This window comes from Antechinus flavipes, chromosome 1 (genome assembly GCF_016432865.1).
Source record: "Antechinus flavipes isolate AdamAnt ecotype Samford, QLD, Australia chromosome 1, AdamAnt_v2, whole genome shotgun sequence".
Lineage (NCBI taxonomy): Eukaryota > Metazoa > Chordata > Mammalia > Dasyuromorphia > Dasyuridae > Antechinus > Antechinus flavipes.
Genome location: NC_067398.1, coordinates 697089721 through 697109076, shown reverse-complemented (window position 1 = coordinate 697109076; position 19356 = coordinate 697089721). Strand labels below are relative to the sequence as shown.

General features: G+C 40.5%; 1 protein-coding gene across 2 annotated transcripts in view; it reads left to right on the top strand.

The window, feature by feature from the left end:
• TMEM116 (transmembrane protein 116) overlaps positions 1 to 19356 on the top strand; it is a 61370-nt gene that overhangs the window by 13097 nt on the left and 28917 nt on the right. For both annotated transcript variants that reach the window (XM_051972803.1, XM_051972802.1), the window contains exon 4: positions 15296 to 15427. In XM_051972803.1, the coding sequence (XP_051828763.1) occupies positions 15296 to 15427 (132 nt within the window). The remainder of the gene's footprint in view (positions 1 to 15295; positions 15428 to 19356) is intronic.

The following is a 19356-nucleotide window of genomic DNA, read 5'->3' as shown; positions in this document are numbered from 1 at the left end:
CTGACTGTTCCCTCCTCTTGGAAATTCCTCTTTTCTCATTTCTTTTTCTTAGTGCATAGTCTGTCACAAGTACCACTTCCTTCAAGACCCTTTTCCTGCTTGCTCTAGTTGTTAATCCCTCTCCCCCTACCCCTTCCCCCCCCACTATCTCTCTCTCTCTCTCTCTCTCTCTCTCTCTCTCTCTCTCTCTTCCTCTCTCTTCCTCACTCCCTCTCTCTCTCTTTTGGTGATTTTTTTGGTACATATTGTGAATAGATTGTACCCTCCAGTAGAATATAAGCTCCTCCAGGACAGGAGCAAGCTCATTTTAGTCTTTGTGTTCCCAGCACTAGATATTTCTTGTTATTGAGGCATTTCAGTTCTGTCCAATTCATTGTGACCCCATTTGGAGTTTTCTTGGCAAAGATACTGGAATGGTTCGACATTTCCCTCTCCAGCTCATTTTACAGATGAGGAAACTGAGGCAAACAGGGTGAAATGACTTGCCCAGGGTCACTCAGCTAGTAACTCTCTGAGGTCAGATTTGAACTCAGGAAGATGAGTTTTTCTAACTCCTATTTATGCACTATAGCACTACATAGATGAGCACACTAAATACTTAGTAGGTGCTTAATAACTATAAAAGTTGAAAGGATCATAGAATCCCAGATTTAGAGTTAGAAGAGAACTTAGAAACCATTCAGTCCAATCTTCTCTGTTTGCAGATGAGGAAACCAAAAGCCTGGATGGGAGAAGGAGATTAGGGGGGTGATTGGTAATGATTTGACCAAGATCAGATAATAGATAATATAGAATTTGAATCCACATCTTCTGGCTGCAGAGTCAGTGCTTATATATCATACTACTTTAAAAGTCATTTGGTCCAATCCCTTCATTTTACAGGTAGAAAATCTGAAACCCGTTAACTTTTCAGTGGGAACATTTATCCCTCAGAAATCACTCTAATTGAGGCCTGATTTATTGCCTGTCTAGAATTTAGACTTTGTGAAGTTTATTTAAGAAAGTATTCATAATGTAATTAAGCTCAAAAGTGTGGGTGCTTATATTTTCCATACTGGAGAGGACCTGATTGTTAAACATTTACCAGCATGCTTTTGGCCAGAGGAAAGAAGATAATGACTTATTTAATGTCATTTGGAGAGAAAGTAGCAGAGCTGGACGTGGAGTCCAATCATAGTCAGAACTCTGATTCCGAAGTCCAAAAGGGAGCATTCCTATAGCTGCCTTGGCAGGGAGGGAAATCTCTGATGTCTACAAAGCAAAGTATGGATGAGCATTTGTCGATAATATATTATAGAGGGGTCTTTGGTTTATTTATGACTGGACTCAGTGATCTCTGGGATTCTTCAATTAAAGCACAGCCATTTTTTGATTCTACCATGTTTAATTTTTAGCCTGAATTTATCCAGAGAAAAATGTTCCAAAGGGTACGGGTAGAGGGCCAGATTTCACTCAGATTGGTACCATACCTTTCTGTCCTCTCTGCCCTTACTCAAGAGATGGCTCCGGGCCCAAACCCTTCTGGGATACATCCCTGGGACACATTTATGCAGATTTCCTGTTCCCTTAATTCCTAACATTGTTCTCAGCTTAAAATAAGGGGCTATGCAAACATTCTATTGCCTTCAGAATTTAAGTTTTTCTTTAGTATTTTCATGGTTTTCCCTTTTGACTGTGTTTTCTCCTCCTTTGCACCTGTTCTCCCCAGGGTAAGGATGGTACAAACTGTAGGAATTCAATAAATACTTGTTGATGGTTTGGCAGATTCTTATCTCCAGTTTACAGAGCACATGGTTTTCCACTTGAGCACAGCCGGGCACTTTCCTTACCCCCTCCCGTCCTTGCCTGAGGCTTCTGGTACATTTCTCTTCCCAGCAACTCCCAGGACAAACAGAGCTGTTTCCTGGAGCTGTGACCACTCATGTTTTTGTTCACAGAAGCCTCACCCCTCATCCGCCCCCTCCACCTCACACTTTATTATTTGGTTTTAATTTTTCATCTATTAACAGTAGCGAGCTCAGGGCAGGTCACAACTCAGTGGGATCTGTGAATGTGTTTGTTGTCTCTTCAGGCTCAGTCAGGCCAGAAGGCACGTGAGGTTACACATGCAAGTTGGCCAAGGTCACAACCAAGTTGCAAAAAGGAAAACATTTTTTTTTTTTTTCTGGATGGAAGAAAAGCTTCTTAACAATTACTCTGAGAGTTTTCCCCACTGGAATGAAAGTAATGATGTGTTCAAGGTAGCCATACTAGTTTGAAATAGACATGTGACAAATTCACAATGGCCATTTTCTGCCAAAAGAAAAGTTTACTTGGGAGAAGAGTTTACAGACAAAATAAGAGATAAAATAGAGTGGTAAATATGAAATAAAATTGGGAGAGCATATAGTTAATAAGGAAAAGACAAGTTCCCCTAGGGAACTCAGAAATAGGAGAAAAGAAGTCCTCCAGGAAGTGGAAGAAAGCCATTGATTGGTGGGTTAGATTAAGCAGAGTTAGTAGGTAGAGAAAGGACCCATTGAAAGGAAGGCACTATGAGAAAGATCCTCAGAGTGGGCTCTTTGTGAAGAGAATTTAGAAAAGATCAAATCCTTTGTAAGAGAAATATGATCTTGTGTTGTGATCTTTTTCTTCTCAAAACACAGCCAGGTGATAAAAGTTCAGATCTTTTATTATCCCAATATAGCCCGGTTAGCTTAGAGGCCTATCTCTCTGCTTGGTTCCAAGAGCTCTCTCCGAATGTCTTTAAATCCAAAGGTCTGGTCCTTCAGCCTCTGCCTCTGCTTTCTTCAGCCTCCCCAGCTCCAGTCTTCATGTCATTCCGGTGAAATCTCGACTTATAGCGTCTTCCTCTCTCCAACTCTCCGACTGGCCCATTGGCCTATTTATGCTCCTTCCAGAGAGAGGGATTATGGGTAGTTCTACTTAGTACCTTGTTTCAGGTTCTGCCCAAAACATCTTTTTGTAAGATTAGATCAACTCTAACTACTTAGTAGTTAGTAAGGATTCCAACATCTCCCCCTTTCTTTTGTTTTAAAACATAGGGGGTTCCTGAGGGGGTACACATAAATCCATCAATATGGGCCAGAACTTTGTAACAGATATACATGGTATACATAAATCCATCAATATGGGAGGCATTATACATAATTTACAAAAGCACACCGCAATATAACACAGGCTAGTGGTAATGTAACAAATAACATGAATCAACATGAAAATTTAACTACTGCAAAAAGTCTCATCAACAATCTTTCATCTCAAGAAATCCAATGATTCTTGCAATTGCTTAAAATACATAAGCACATAGTAATATAACACAGGCTAGTAGTAATGTAACAACATAAATCGACCTGAAAATTTACAAATGTCCATAAGTCCTAGAAATAGTCCATAAGGAATCCATTGTTCATTAGTTCATGCGCCAGGAATCTAATAATTCCTGTAAGCTCTGAAGTACTGCAAAAAGTCTTATCAACAATTTTTCATCTCAGGGAATCCAGTGATTCTTGCTGTTTTTTCAGGAACTGAAAGCTGAAGATTTTAAAGTTCTTTTGACAGTCTCATTGTTAGCCATCTGATTCCTTTTCCACCTGTGGAAATATAAGCAGATCCTCTTCCCCAAGCAGTTAACCTATCTAATTCTCTTCTGTTTACCACTTTTGGGATTTCTCCTCATCATCTGGTAATTACATTGGAGCTGTTTGCATTGGATATTGTCTTGTTGTCTTAAAAGGCCTGTATTCTTCCCAACTGTAATCCTGATTGCTTTTCTGTTGGTTGATGACATCAGAGTTCTGAATTTCTAAAGTCTCTCTGGGTGTAACCTCAGCTGCTATCATGCCCCACCTGTCCTTTGATTGATACTTTGGAGCTGGGCCTTGCCTCTCATTCTTCTGGGTCAATATACATTTAGAAGCCCAGTGAAAGCCTTGGTTACATTTTGGACATGGGGTTTTGGGTTTTCTCTCACCCTGTCTTCTCACTTTATCTCCATTTCTACATTGGGCTCTCAAATGTCCAACTTTTCTGCAGTGAAAACATCGACGAGTTTCTCTAGAATTCCCCTGCCAAGAAGGACCTTGTCTTTCCATGTTCATCATAGTCTGGGCATAATAAGCATTTGTGCCCACTGTGGCACAGCATCTAATGATTTCCTCTAAAGGAGCATCTTTGTCTAGCCCCCATATAATTCTTTTGCAAACCTCATTGGCATTTTCCTTAGCCAAATGTTTAGTCATTATTTCTGTTGCTGCATTGTCTCCGATGGTTCTTATTACAGCTGTTTGTAAACGTCCCACAAAATCTGCAAAAGGTTCATTGGGACCTTGCTCTATTTTTGTGAAAGCATTATTTCCATCTTTCTGTCCAGGGAGAGAATTCCAAGCTTTTATGGCAGCCTTAGAAATTTGCTCATAGACTGTTATGGGATAATAAATCTGTTCTGAACTCTCTGCATACTGACCTTCACCAGCTAGTTGGTCAAAAGTGATTTGTACAACAGCTCCTTTTTGCCTATTGCGTTGGGCTTGAATCCTACATAATTCATGAAACTCCGAAAGCCACAATAAATTTTGTCCCGGTTCTAGACAAGTTTTTGTTATGGATTTCCAGTCATTCGGGGTTAGGATTTCATTAGACAAATTATCCAGTAACATCTTCACATAAGATGATGTAGCCCCATAAAGAGTGCAACCCTTTTTCAAATCTTTAATTTTTCCCAAATTAAAAGGAGTGTATTTTCTCTCTTTTTGACCTGAGGAGTTGAGCTCTTCAATCACAGGATATGCATTTATAAAATCAGATATATCTTCTCCTTCATTTTTTGCTTTAATTAATGCTTTTTCTAATCTTGTCAAATTCTGCTTTACAGGAGAAGCTGACTGTGTTTCTGTCTCTCTCCCTCCCCCTTGTTCCACCCATGAAGGGTTAATTGCGGGGGGAGGGTCATGAGATGTGGAATCACCTAATTCCTCCTGCTGTGAAGTATCATACTCAGAATTGTAATTAACTCCATTCTCATCTGATTCGTCCTCCTTTTCACCTAGTAAAGTTGGCACTTTTTCCTCCTGTACTTTCCTTTTCATCATTCTATCACTTAAATAACTTCTTATAGCCAATTGTATTACATTATATGTATTAATTATTGAGTTAGGCCCATTTTTATCATAGAATTGACAAAGATCCTCTCCAACCAATTTCCATTCATTTAGATCTAATTCCTTATCAAGAGAGAAACAAGGACATATGTCCTTTACAGTTTGTAAAAATTCAGTGATTTGCTGTAAACTTATAATTAAACCTTGGCTTTCCATAACATTAATAATGCTCTCTAAACATTTTCCTTGAACAGAAACAGGCTGTTTTCTAAATATCTGTCCCATCTTAGCTGAAATTCTACTTTAACTCTTCTAACAAAATTTCTTTGTTGCACTCACCCTAATTTCTGGGTTGAAGTTTTTTCCACTGGATCAGGATCAGAGGCTTTTCCACTTGAATCAGGATCGGAGCTTTTCCACTGAAATCCACTGAGGGGTCTGTTTGCCCCACGTTGGGCGCCAAAATGTTGTGATCTTTTTCTTCTCAAAACACAGCCAGGTGATAAAAGTTCAGATCTTTTATTATCCCAATATAGCCCGGTTAGCTTAGAGGCCTATCTCTCTGCTTGGTTCCAAGAGCTCTCTCCGAATGTCTTTAAATCCAAAGGTCTGGTCCTTCAGCCTCTGCCTCTGCTTTCTTCAGCCTCCCCAGCTCCAGTCTTCATGTCATTCCGGTGAAATCTCGACTTATAGCGTCTTCCTCTCTCCAACTCTCCGACTGGCCCATTGGCCTATTTATGCTCCTTCCAGAGAGAGGGATTATGGGTAGTTCTACTTAGTACCTTGTTTCAGGTTCTGCCCAAAACATCTTTTTGTAAGATTAGATCAACTCTAACTACTTAGCAGTTAGTAAGGATTCCAACAATCTTGGGGTTTCTCCGGTACAAAGGAGGGAAATCAAGAGGGAGTCAGAGAGCTAGGTGGAATACACTGGCAAATCGATCAAGAAATATCAATCAAGATAGTCTGAGAAGAAAGTTCTTCCTTTCTGTTTGCAATTATGGATGATAGTTTATCACTTCTTGTGATGGTCTTAACTTTTAAAAAAATTATTATTATAGCTTTTTATTTACAAGATATATGCATGGGTAATTTTTCAGCATTGACAATTGCAAAAATTTTATTCCAACTTTTCCCCTACTTCCCCCACTCCCCTCCCCCCATGGCAGGTTGGCCAATGCATGTCAAATATGTTAAAGTATATGTTAAATACAATATATGTATACATGCCCATACAGTTATTTTGCTGCCCAAGAAGAATTAGACTTAGAAATGAGGTAAAATTAACCTGAGAAGGAAATCAAAATTGCAGGTGGACAAAAATATAGGGATTGGGAATTCTATGTAATGGTTCTTAGTCATCTCCCAGAGTTCTTTCTCTGGATGTAGCTGGTTCAGTTCATTACTGCTCTAGTGGAACTGATTTGGTTCATCTCATTGTCGAAGAGGGCCACGTCGTGATAGTCTTAACTTAATAAGACAGTCTGGGAAAGCTAAGTTCCCATCAAGGTTGTCTCAAAAGTTGCTGCGAATGTCTATAAAATGCTAACTAGATTGGAGACTGGATGGACGAATTAACAATAGATTGACTTCACATTATTTTATACAAACAGAATTCGGGCTTCTTCCTGATGGGAAGAGAGTAAATCATATCAATAGGATCATAGATTTGGATTTGGAAGGGATCCGCAGAGACCAGCTAGTCCAACCCCCTGATTTTTCAGAGGAGGAAACTGAGACCTAAAATGGTAAACTGATTTAAGTTGGGTCATACTAAGGTCATACTTATTATAAATAGCAGAGGTGGATTTGAATCCAGGACCTCTGATTTCAATCACCATCTTTCAACTCAGTCAAGGTGCCTATTTTTAAATTTGGTTCCTCGTTGCCTAAGGGGGTGACTGATACAGAATCTTGTTGAATGAATGAAATAGTGAGCTTACACACACACACACACACACACACACACACACACACACACACACACACACTGGAGGTCTCTCCAGTTGGATGAACACTTACTTCTGGGTGTGGGATTCCTTTCAGGGCTGGGTTGGGTTGGATGGTCACTGGTATAGTGTTTAATTCTGAGATTCTGTATTTGTGTGGTTGTATGGTGTGGAAATGCATCAACCTAGAAGTAAATGTAATTCCTTCACATCATGAGGGCATTTACTCAATCCCTTTTCATCTCCAGCAAAAAATAGATAGGTTGGCAAATTATTTTCCACAAGTGGGATAACTGAGTTTTTTTTTTTTTTTGTTTTGTTGAGGCAATTGGAGTTAAGTGACTTGACCAGGGTCACACAGCTAGGAAATGTTAAGTGTAACTTACTTCTTTGAGTAAGAAGCTAAAGAGATGAATGTTTTCCTGAACAAAAAAAGCACCAGAATCACACAAAATGGTCAGTCAGCCTTTGAGTGAAGACCTCTAGTGAGGGAGGAGCTCACTGCTTCCTGAGTAGATTCTTGGGAAATTTCTGCTTACATTAAACCTATCTATAATGAAATTTGCCTCTAGTTTACCATTCCAGGCCTGTTATATACTTAATATATATCGTGTATAATTTTTATATACATCTCCTATTTCCATATCTTTGTCCAAGCTGTGCCTCTAAGTCCATGCCTGATATGCATTTCATCAGAGAGTCCCTAGCTTCCCCTGAGGCTTAGGTCAAAGGTTATCACCAATAGGAACTGCTTAGCACAGTGCCTGGCACATAGTAGGTACTCAATGACTATTTTCTTCCTTCCTCTCCTGATACCCACAGTTGTTAGTATTCTTTCCCCACCAAATTACTTCATATTTATACTGTGCTTACTTTCCAAGTCTGGAAAAAATATACTTAATTTGCTGTGTAGATTTGTTTTTCCTTAATGATTCAGTTTGATAAATAAACATTTATTAAACACCTATTCTATATCAAGTTTGATAAATAAATATTTATTAAACACCAACTATGTATCAAGCTTGATAAATAAACATTTATTAAATACCAACTATATATCAGGCTTGATAAATAAACATTTATTAAATACCAACTATATATCAGGCTTGATAAATAAACATTTATTAAACACCAATTATGTATCAAGTTTGATAAATAAATATTTGTTAAACATCAACTATGTAACAAGCATTGGGGATAAAAATAAAAAAAACATTAGCTACTCTCAAAGAATTTACAATCTAATGGAGGAATACAACATGCAAAAGAAAGTTGATAAGGGGAGGAATACAAAGGTGCACCTGGCACAGGGGTGGGGGATGAGTATGGCCAAGGAGTCAAAACCAAGCAGGGCAGCTGAGAGTCAGCTGGAAAGTTCAGATCTGAGTCTTCTCTGAGAGAAAGATTTGGGAAGAGTTTATTGCTCTGCCCTCCAGCCCACCAGTCAGAGAGGAGAGGCAACTGAGGCAGTTCAGAAAATATCAAAAACTGAATCAATTTCCTGAATAGTTAGAGCCAAGAGACAGCTTTGTATCACCAGCTCTTAGCATGACGGATGGAATGCCATAGCATTTATATAGTCTGTGAAAGATTGCAAAGTGCTTGATATATAGTTGGTGTTTAATAAGTATTAATATATTTAATTGAATTTAAATTTAAAATTAATTTTTAAAAGTAAAAAAATAATTTTTACATAAAATTAAATATAAGATATTTCTTCCAGACTTAGAAAATAAACACAATATAAATATCAAGTAATTTGATGGGGAAAGGGTACCGATAAGTGTGGGGATAAGGAGAGGAAGGAAGAAAATAATCATTGAGTAATTTTATCTCATTTGAACCTCATGCCAATCTTGGAAGATAGATGCTATTATTAATTTTATTTTATAGGTGAGAAAACTGAGGCAGACAAGTTAAGACTTGTCCAGGGCCATATAGCTAGTAAGTGGCTGAGACTGAATTGGTCTTCCTTGTCTCCAGATTCAAAACTCTAACTACTGTACCACTTAACAGCTTTTTTGAAAAGTGAATTAATAAAGGAACCAACTACCAGCCATTCTTCCTAGTTCTTGCCTCTGGGTTCAAGGAGAACAAGAGTTTTCCAAATGACAATCTTTCAGATATTTGAAGGTAGGTCTCATGTCCCCCAGAGCTTTCCTTTCTTCAGGATAAAAATCCCCGATTCTTTTTCTTTTTTCTTTCTTTTTTTTTTTAGCTTCTTATTTTATTTTATTTTATAATAACTTTATATTGACAGAATCCATGCCAGGGTGATTTTTTTTACAACATTATCCCTTGCACTCACTTCTGTTCCGATTTTTCCCCTCCCTCCCTCCACCCCCTCCCCTAGATGGCAAGCAGTCCTATATATGTTAAATATGTTGCAGTATATCCTAGATACAATATATGTGTGCAGAACCGAGCAGTTCTCCTGTTGCACAGGGAGAATTGGATTCAGAAGGTAAAAATAACCTGGGAAGAAAATCAAAAATGCAAATAGTTCACATTCGTTTCCCAGTGTTCTTTCTTTGGGTGTAGCTGCTTCTGTCCATCATTTATCAAAAATCCCCGATTCTTTCAAGTGATACTCACAGTCTCCTATCTGTTCCCCAACCTAGTCCCTTTCCTGACTATGCTCCAGTTTGTACTTATTCTTCCAGAAGTACTGAGCTGAGCACAGTGTTCTAAATGTCTCACTAGGGGAGAGGACGATGAGATTCTCGTCTCTACCGACCAGGAAATTGTGTCCCTAGGCAGCTTAAGACAACATGAACCATATGAGCCAGTTTTTGAGGGATCATGGGCAAGTGGAAAACTACTGCAGGATTGGAGAAGGCAGATGTTGTTCCAATGTTCCAAAAAGCAAGAGAATGAAATTTGCAGACTAGAGACCAGCAAACTTGACTTTGATTCTTGCCAGGACAGGTTATGGAAAGGATTGTTAGTGAACACTGAGAAAAGGAAGCACTGATCACAGACCGGTGAGCACATGGCTCCATTAATTACAGGTCATGGCAGCCGAATTTCATTTTCTGCCTTAACAGGCAGGGTTATTAGACAGGTAGATCAGGGAAAGGCTGTGGGTGTAGATTGTAGCAAACATTTGATAAAAACTTTGATGAAATTCTTGTGAAAAAGACGAGGAGGGAACAGGAAAGGGAGCAAGCGTTTATTAAACTCTTACTGTGTGCCAGGAATTATAGTTAGTATTTTCTAAATGTTAACTCATTTGATCCTTACAACAATTCTGAGAGATAGGTGTTGTTATTATCCCCATTTTACAGATGAGAAAACTGAAGCAAAGAGAGATCCAGAGCTACACAGCCGATTTGAGACCAGATTTGAACCTAATTTAGTCTAGATGAGTAGATTGAGACCCAGAGAAATTAAGTGTTCTGCCCAAAGTTGCACAGTAAATATCAGAACCAAGATTTTAATCCAGGTCCTAGGAATCTAAATCCAGCTTTTTTTTCCAATATACCATATTTCTCCTCATGACAGCAAACTTGCAAAAAATAAAATTTCCAAGCAAAAACACTGGCTTTAATCAACTAAAAAAGAAATTTACTTTAATATAAAATTTTATAGTTGGTTTTAGAAAATTAATTTCATGAGTACAAAATGGAGGACAACCGTTCATGGGTTGTTAAAGGCTGGCAAACTCAACCCTCTGACCAAGCAGCCAGATAGTCAATCCATTAGGCTACCTTAAGAAAACCATAGTATCTGGGGTAAGGAATGATAGGCCCTCTGCACTTTGCCTTGGTCAGAGCCCATTGGGAGTACTAAGTCTAGTCCTGAGTGCCACATTTCAGGAAGGGCTTTTTTTCCCTTCCTTCCTTTCTTTCTTTCTTTTCTTTTCTTTTTTTTTTCCCTGAGGCAATTGGGGTTATGTGACTTGCCTAGGGTCATACAGCTAAGACGTGTTAAGTGTCTGAAGTCAGATTTGAACTCAAGACGTCCTGACTTCAGGGCTGGGGCTCTATCCACTGTGCCACCTAGCGGCCCCTCAGGAAGGGTTTTGATAAGTTCACAGGAAAGGGGCCAGAATGGTGAAAGTCCTTAAGTCCACATCATTTGAAGATACTAGGAATGGAACATGAAAGGCAGCTTCATTATTTGTGGGGCTATCATGTGGGATTATTCTTATTCTCTTTGACCCCAAAGGGCAAAAACAGGAACAGGGAATGGAAGGTTCAAAGAGGGAAATTTTAGGCTTGAAATGATGGAAAAAATCCTAATAATGAGAATTGTGAGAAGTAGAATGGACTGCCTTGGGATGTTGTGGATGGTTCTCACTAAAGTCTTGAAAAGGAGTCTAGAGGTAAGAAGTGGAGATTCCTTTTAGGGGTATGAGTTGGATGAGATGGCCACTGAGCTTCCTTTCAGCCTAAAATTCTATGAATGCCCAGAGGAGAACAAGTAGCAAATCAATTAGCTATCAGGTATTCATTAAGTATCTACTATGTGCCATCCAGAATGGTAAAGGGATTCATGTTTTTGCCATAGAAAAATCGGTTGAAAGAATTAGAGATGTCAAAGAAGAAAAGCTAGGGAGTGATGGTAGGGCATGATAGTGATCTTTAGGTCTGTTATATTGAAAAGGGATTACCTTCGTTCAGTTCAATGAAGCAGATTTAATCTTTGAAAAACTTTTTAATGCTTAGAACAATCCCATGCTGCCCTTGGGAGGCAAGAAAGGACCACGAGATTGTGGCTATAGAAAGATTGGATCTTTGCCCACTAAATGTGAGTCTTTTAAGGAAGGCTCTGCCTAAATAGTATAGAATATAATTTAGTTTGCTGATCTCATCACCTGCCATGGATTCAGTTATCATCTCTATGCTGATGATTCTCATATCTGTCTAGCCCTAACCTCTCTCTTAGCCTTCAAGTGCCTATTGGGCCTCTCAAATTGGATGTTGCATAGATATCTCAAACTCAACATGTCCAAAACTAAACCCATTATTCTTCTCCTTTTCCTAATTTTCTATCACTATAAGGGTATCACCATTAACCCGTACTAGCAACTGAAATGTCCTGGAGTCCCCATTCTCTTTCAGTCCCCTTATCTAACATAATAATATTGCCAAATCTTGAGGAGTCTGCCTTCTCCCCTGTCACAGCCACCAATCTCTCCCCCTTCTCTCCACTCAACTGTCAAGTTGATTTTCCCATAGATCATATCACTTCAGTAGCTCCAAGATCAAATATAAAAAACTCTCTGTTTCTGTTCAAAGCTCCTTGTAACTTGTCTCCTCCTTCTGGTCTTCTTACATCTTCTTCCTGCCTTCCTACTCTGTAATTTTATGACAATGGCCTTCTTTGGTCAAGACACGCCACCTCCCAACATCGGGGTATTTGCCCTGGCTGTATCTCGTATCTGGAATGTCCTTCCTCCTCATCTCTGCCTCCAGGTCTCCTTCAATTCCTTCAAGTTTCAGCTAAAATCCCACCTTCTACAGGAAGTCTTTTTCAACTTTTTGTAAGTCTCTCGAATTAATTTTTGGAAAATGTTACTCCAACACTATATTATTTTTCCAATAATGTGCAAAGATAGTTTTCAAGGGGGAGGATTCTGGAAAGATGGCAGAGTAGGTTGGTAAATTTCAAACTCTCCAGATTTCCCCCACAATTAGAACTAATTCGCACCTCAGGGAGAACATACATTGGTGAAAATTAAGAAAATTTGGAATAGAAGTAGGTCCTCCCTGAAGAACCCAACTAGATCTGAAGAAAGATCCCATGCTGGGGATTAACCTGAAGTGTAAACACCTCAGGGCTAGTTCTGCAGAAATACCAAGTGGAGACCCCAGGGGCTAGCAGGGTGAGGCTGGAGCCTCCCCAACTGTTTGTGGAGTCCGAGTGTAAGGACTGGAAGACAGCATGAACCTTGGCTGATCAAGGAACACCAGGCCTACCTATGCTACAGAGCTGAGGCCTTCAACGAGAAGGAACCAGCACAGCAGGAGTGCAAAGGTAGTAGGGCAGGAACATAGCTGTGTGCAGGAGGGGTGATTTTTTGGTTTGGGGTTCCTGGTCAGAGTGGTGAGCTGAAGTGATGCTAGAAGCACCCATCTCCTCACTCTATGATTAGACTAATTACACGAATACTTCTTATTTTTAAAAAATGGACAAAGAAGAAAGAACCTCACCATAGAAACTTACTATGGGAACAGGGAAGACCAGGGTTCATCTTCAGAGGAGGACATTGAGTAAAAAAAGCTTGTAACCCAAAGAGTAATATAAAATGGCTCCCTGCCCAGAGAGAATTTATGGAACTCAAAAAATAATTTAAAAGTAAATGAAAAGACATTGAGGAAAAAATAAAAATAAAAAAATAAAAACCATTTAAAAAACCCAAGATTAGTTTTAAAAAGTTAACCAACTAGAAAAGGAGATACAGAGTCTCAAAGATGAAAATAATTCTTTGAAAATTAGAATCAGGCAAGGGGAAGCCAGTGGAGTTATGAGAGATCAAAAATAACAAAATAGATTATAAAGAATGAGAAAATAGAATATGAAATATATTATAAGAAAAACAACAGATCTGGAGAACAGATTGAGAGAATATAAGAATAATTGGACTGCCAGAAATTGTAACCAAAAAGAGAACATTGACACAGTAATGCAGGAAATAATCCAAGAAAATTGTCCTGGAGCGATAGGACATAAGAGAAATTGAAAAAAAATCCATCGATCACTACCTCACAGAGATCCTTTGTGGAAAACACACAGGAATAATATTGCCAAATTTCAAAATCCCCAGATCAAAGAGAAAAATTTGCAAGAAACAAGAAAAAATCAATTCAGATACACTAGAGCTACAATTAGAATTGTACAGGACTTATCAGCATCTACAATAAAAGACTGCAGGTCCTGGAATCCTATCTACCAAAAATCAAAAGAACTATATCTTAGGCCAAAAAATATCATATCCAGAAAAATTATTTTGGATGAGAAAAAAATTGAATATTTAAGGAACTTGCAGATTTTCAGGACTATCAACCAAGCCCAAACTTAACAGAAAATTTAATATATGAGTCAATATCAGATCAATTTCAAGGAACTCAACATGGACAATTTGTTGAAACATGGACAAATTGTTTTTTTTTACATGGGAAATATTTAATATATGTTTAAAATTCACATCAACAATAGGGTAGCTCAAAATACAAATTGGTTTTTCAGCATTCACTTTTGTAAGATTTTGAGTTCCAATTTTTTTCTCTAATTAATTTTTAATAAATAAATTCTCTCTCTTAATTCTTTCTAACTTCCCTCTAGGGTTTATTTCTGATTTATCTATGTATATCTTGTTTGCATATAGTGGCTATTAGACTGTAGGCTCCTTGAGAGCAGGGACTGTTTTTTGCCGTTCTTTGCATCCCCACTGCTAAACACAGTGCCTGGCATACAGTAGGTGCTTACTAAATGCCCAATGGCTTGCTTTCTGATCTCTGGGCAAGTCACTTAACCTACCTGTGTGAACCCCAGTTTCTTTACTTCCTCTCTATGTTAACCAGTGTCCTGTCTCCCATCTCTCAGATTTCACCCTGCTATCTAAGGACTCTTCCTTAGGTTCAGAGCTGATCGTTTCATGTTCAATCAATTTCGATGCTTTCCCATAGTCTCTAGGATCAAAGATAACTTTTTCAGTTTAGCTATAAAGTTCTGACCAGTATGGCCCCAAACTCTCTCTGCAGCATCATTATTTATTATTCCTCTTCTCTTACTTTAGCCATACTGGCCTTCTCCCTCTTCCTTGGACAGAGCACCGAATCTCCTCCCATCATGCATTTGCACTAGCTGTGCTCCATGCTTGCAATGTCCTCCCTTCTCACCTGTGCCTCTTGGAGCTTCTGTCTTCCTTTAACCCCATCTTCTGCATTAAACTTTTCTTGATTCCCTCCAACTGCTGGTGTTCTCCCTGCCTAAGCACCTTGTATTTAACTGCTTTGAGTGTGTTTATATTTATTCCCTTTTATATATCTTTGTTGACCCTGTAAGGTCCTAGCATTTAAATTCTGTTCTTTGTACTTCTGTTTCCAGGGCCTAGACCATAGTAACTGCTTAATAAATACTTTTTGAATAATGGTTTGGTCCGTTATAATGGATAATTGAATAGTGGATGTGAGACCTCAAAGGTGAACTAATCCAACCCAAACCTTACTGGAAACCCTTCTGCAGGTTTCAGAAGCTCTTCCCTTCCTGCATAAACACTGCCTCCCTTTGCTTTGACAGGTGAGACCCCTTCTGTGCTTGAGTTTCTCGGACCTGCTTCTGGGGATGTGCTGGCTCCTGGGAGCTCTGTTGTATGGAACCCCGATGGCCGATGAGGATGTGATCTGTTATAACCTTCAAGCCACAGGTCAGGTGAGTCTCCCCAGGGGGCCACCAAGGCAGGATTTCCGACTGGGTCAGGATGACACCTTCTAGGGGGCTTCTCCCATTTGGAGCTCAAAGCTCGTTTTCTTCTTTCTGGGCCTGGTCTATTCTTCACATCCATTTCTAATGGGGACAGGCCCCACCAGACCACCAGGTGGGCCACCTGGATAGCACCCTCATCCTGCTCAGCATTCTGTGGATGGAGTGAATCTTTTGTGTGTCCAAGATCCGTAGACTGAGGGTGTCTGACATGGGTAATAAAGCTGAAACTTTTCATAGCCAGCATCTCTATAGCATTTTAAGGTTTGCAAAGGGCTTTACACAAGTAATATGTTTCATGTGATCTCTATGATAACTTTGGGAGATGGGGGATGTTATAATTCCTAACTAAGCAAGGTTAGAGCTCAAGTCTACCTTACTCCAAGTCCAGTGCTCTACCCCATGTGCTGGAAGGTGACATTGAAGAAAGTCTGAAGTTGCAGCTAAGAGTTGGATGGAGAACAGGGAAAGTGTAAGGTCCCTAAAATCAGAAGAAGGAGAAAAAGACAGAGACAGAGAGAGACCAATACAGAGACATAGGGTGGGGAGAGAGACAGAGAGAGATAGACACACACAATGAGAGAGAGAGAGAAAGAGAGAGAGAGAGGGAGAGAGGGAGAGAGAGAGAGAAAGAAACAGAGAAGGAAGAAAGAAAGAGAAAAGAGACACTGAAATGGACACAGGGACATACAGAGAGTGGGGAGAGACAGTGAGAGAAGGAGAGAGAGAAAGAAAAAAGAGAGAAATAGAGAGAGAGAAAGAGAGGAGAGATACACAGAGAGATAGAAATAGAGAGGAAACAGACACAGAGACATGGGGTGGGGAAAGAGAGACAAAGAGGGGGAAAGAGAGAGACACAGAGAGGGGAACAGAGACAGTGGAGAGAGGGAGAAAGAAAGAGAAAAGAGAGACATAGAAAGACAGAAAGACACAGGGACACACAGAAAGTAGGGAGAGACAGTAGAGAGGAAGAGAGAAAAAGAGATACAGAGAGAGGAAGAAAAATACAGAGAGGAGAGAGAGACAGAGAAAGAGAGATAGAAAGAGAAAGGGAAGATAGAGAGAGGAAGAGAAACAGAGAGAGAATTAGAAGGAGGAAAGGTGGACAAGTAGCCAAGGCTTCACAGAGGGAAGGAAGATGGTCGCTGGATTGGATGATTCAAAGGACATCTTAATAATAATGATGATGACAATAATAAAAACTAACTTTTCCACAGCACCTACTATGTGCAGGGCACTGTGCTAAGCACTTTACAAATATCATCTTATCTGATCTCCACCACAACCCTATTATTTTACAGATGAGGAAACTGAGGTAAACAGTGACTTTCACGCAGTTAGGAAGTATCTGAGACTGCTGCCCCTATGAGATGGACTTTTGAAGGCAAAACAGGAGTTTTTACTCCTTTTATAGTTGAAAAAATCCCCATCAATCTGTGGGGAAGAGACATTTTACAGCAATTAGGGTTAAAAATGAGTACTTCGGTTTTTTAAGCAGGGCTGCTGTTGAAGGCCTGCCAATACTTTCACCTGTTCCTATCCAATGGAATAATGATACACCAGTGTGGATAGAACAGTGGCCCTTAGGTAGCAATAAAATTCAGGCCTTATTAGATATAGTACAGGATCAGCTTGAACAAGGCACTTACAACCTTCTCTAAGTCCTTGGAATTCCCCAGTGTTCATTGTAAAAAAGAAATCTGGAAAATGGAGGATGCTCACTGATTTAAGAAAAATGAATGAACAGATGGAAACTATGGGAACTCTTCAGCCTGGGCTTCCATCTCCTACTCAATTGCCTAGAGAACAGCCTCTTTGGGTCATAGACATTAAGGATTGTTTCTATTCTATCCCTCTGGATAAGGAGGATATGAAAAGATTTTCCTTTTCAGTGCCCAGCGTTAACTTAGCTGAGCCTTATAAAAGATATGAATGGACAGTTTTGCCACAGGGAATGAAAAACAGCCTCACGTTGGGCGCCAAATGTGATGACTATATATTTAAAATCAGCTGGAGTCAGGAATTCAGGTTAAGGGGAAAATCTTCAATCTTTATTCTTTTTGAGGTGAAGGGGGATTGTGATAGCAATATGGGCAGCTGAGACAGGAAGCCAGCTAGCAGAGGTGAAGGGGGATTGCAGGTGAATGGGGGATTGGAGGTGAAAGGGGGTCTCGATAGCAATGCGAGCAGCTGTGACAAGACGCCAGCCAGCAGTCTCTCTTTCCGCTTCCCTTTCCACTCCCCTGCCTCCACCCACCAAAATCGGCATTTCCTATACAACACATCAGGACTTGCACAAAGAATGGGCAGGAACCATTCTTTCTCCAAGCATATATATTAATAGAGTATGGTCCAATTAACTATTTAGCTTCACGTGCTTGGGACCTCAGTGCATCAACTCAAGCCTCAGCCCATTACACGAGACCAGATTTGATTCCGGTCTTCCAGGTTTGGTGCTCTGTGCACTGGCCCACCCAACCACTTCTTTAAATAAATAATAAAAATGATAATAGCTAACATTTTTGTAGCATTTACTATGTGCCTGTCACTGTGCTTTGCAATTACGATCTCATCCAATCCTCACAATAATCCTGCAAGGAAAGTGCTGTTATTGTCCCCTTTTTACAGTTGAAGAAACTGAGGTTAAATGTACCCACAGAGCCTCCCAGCTGCTTTGGGAGAACTGTTTCGATAGATTGGGAAGGTAACAGAAGCATGGGGAAGAATGTGGTCATGGAGCTCTGGAGGCCTTGGAGTAGATAATTCTTTTAAGAGACTGAGCAGAGAAGGGGGGAAGGGTCACTGGACGGTTCTATTAATTATGGTTGAGCAGAGCAATTCAGAGCAGATGAGAGAGAGGAGCCCTGGCTGGGAAGAGCAGCCACACGAGGCTGGCTCACTGAACTGGAAAACAGGAAAACAATCATTGGCCAAAGTCAGCATTCCCCAGGAGGGGCACAGATGGGGCAGACGAGGCCGCCGGGGTCCCTGGCCCGGCCGCATCCCGGAGCTGCTCTCCTCGGGCGGGGAGCTCAGGTCTGAAGGGGCTTTCAGAGAGTAGGGGTCATACTGGGCTCTGGGAATACAGAGAACACGGTGACTCCGTCTGCCCTTCCTGAGCTTCCACTCTTTGGGGAGAGATGGTGTGTGCATGATAATAGATATGACAAAGTGGAAAGGTGAATGGAGAGAGGGGCTGGCAGAGCTTTATGCAGGAAGAGGGCCGTGTCTGGGTGGACGCTGAAGGACAGGAAAGATGCTCTGAGGCAGGGGCAGGGAGTGGGGGACAGTCCAGGCCCAGGGAGCTACCAGGGCCCGCATGGAGGGTTATGTTGGAGCAGTGACAAAAGCTCATCCACATTGTAGAGGGAGAATAAAGAGGGGAGAGAGACTGAGCCTGGGAGTTAGATGGAGGGGGCCGCCTGCCATCCCAGAGGCCCCTGGGGTTTATGGCTGGAGAAGTAACCTGGGCAGAAACTCATTTGGGCTCTGAATGGAGGATGGAGCCCCAGTGGAAGCTGGGAGACCAGGAGGCTGAGGTGTGCTGAAGCCCCAAGCTGGGGAGGATCAGTGCTAAACCTGGCCAGTGCTACCATTTCAGTTAAATGGGGACAGCAGCACTCATGTACTTCTTTTATAATCTACCTTTACTGAGGGCCCATGATGTGCCAGGGCCTGTGTCAGAGGCTAGAGTTTACCAAAGGAAAATGAAAGATAGCCTGTGTCCTGCAGAGACAGAGAGAGACAGAGAGAGAGAGAGAGAGAGAGAGAGAGAGAGAGAGAGAGAGAGAGAGAAAGAGAGAGAGAGAGAGAGAGAGACAAAGACAGAGAGAGACAGAGAGAGAGACAGAGAGACAGAGAGACAGAGACAGAGAGAG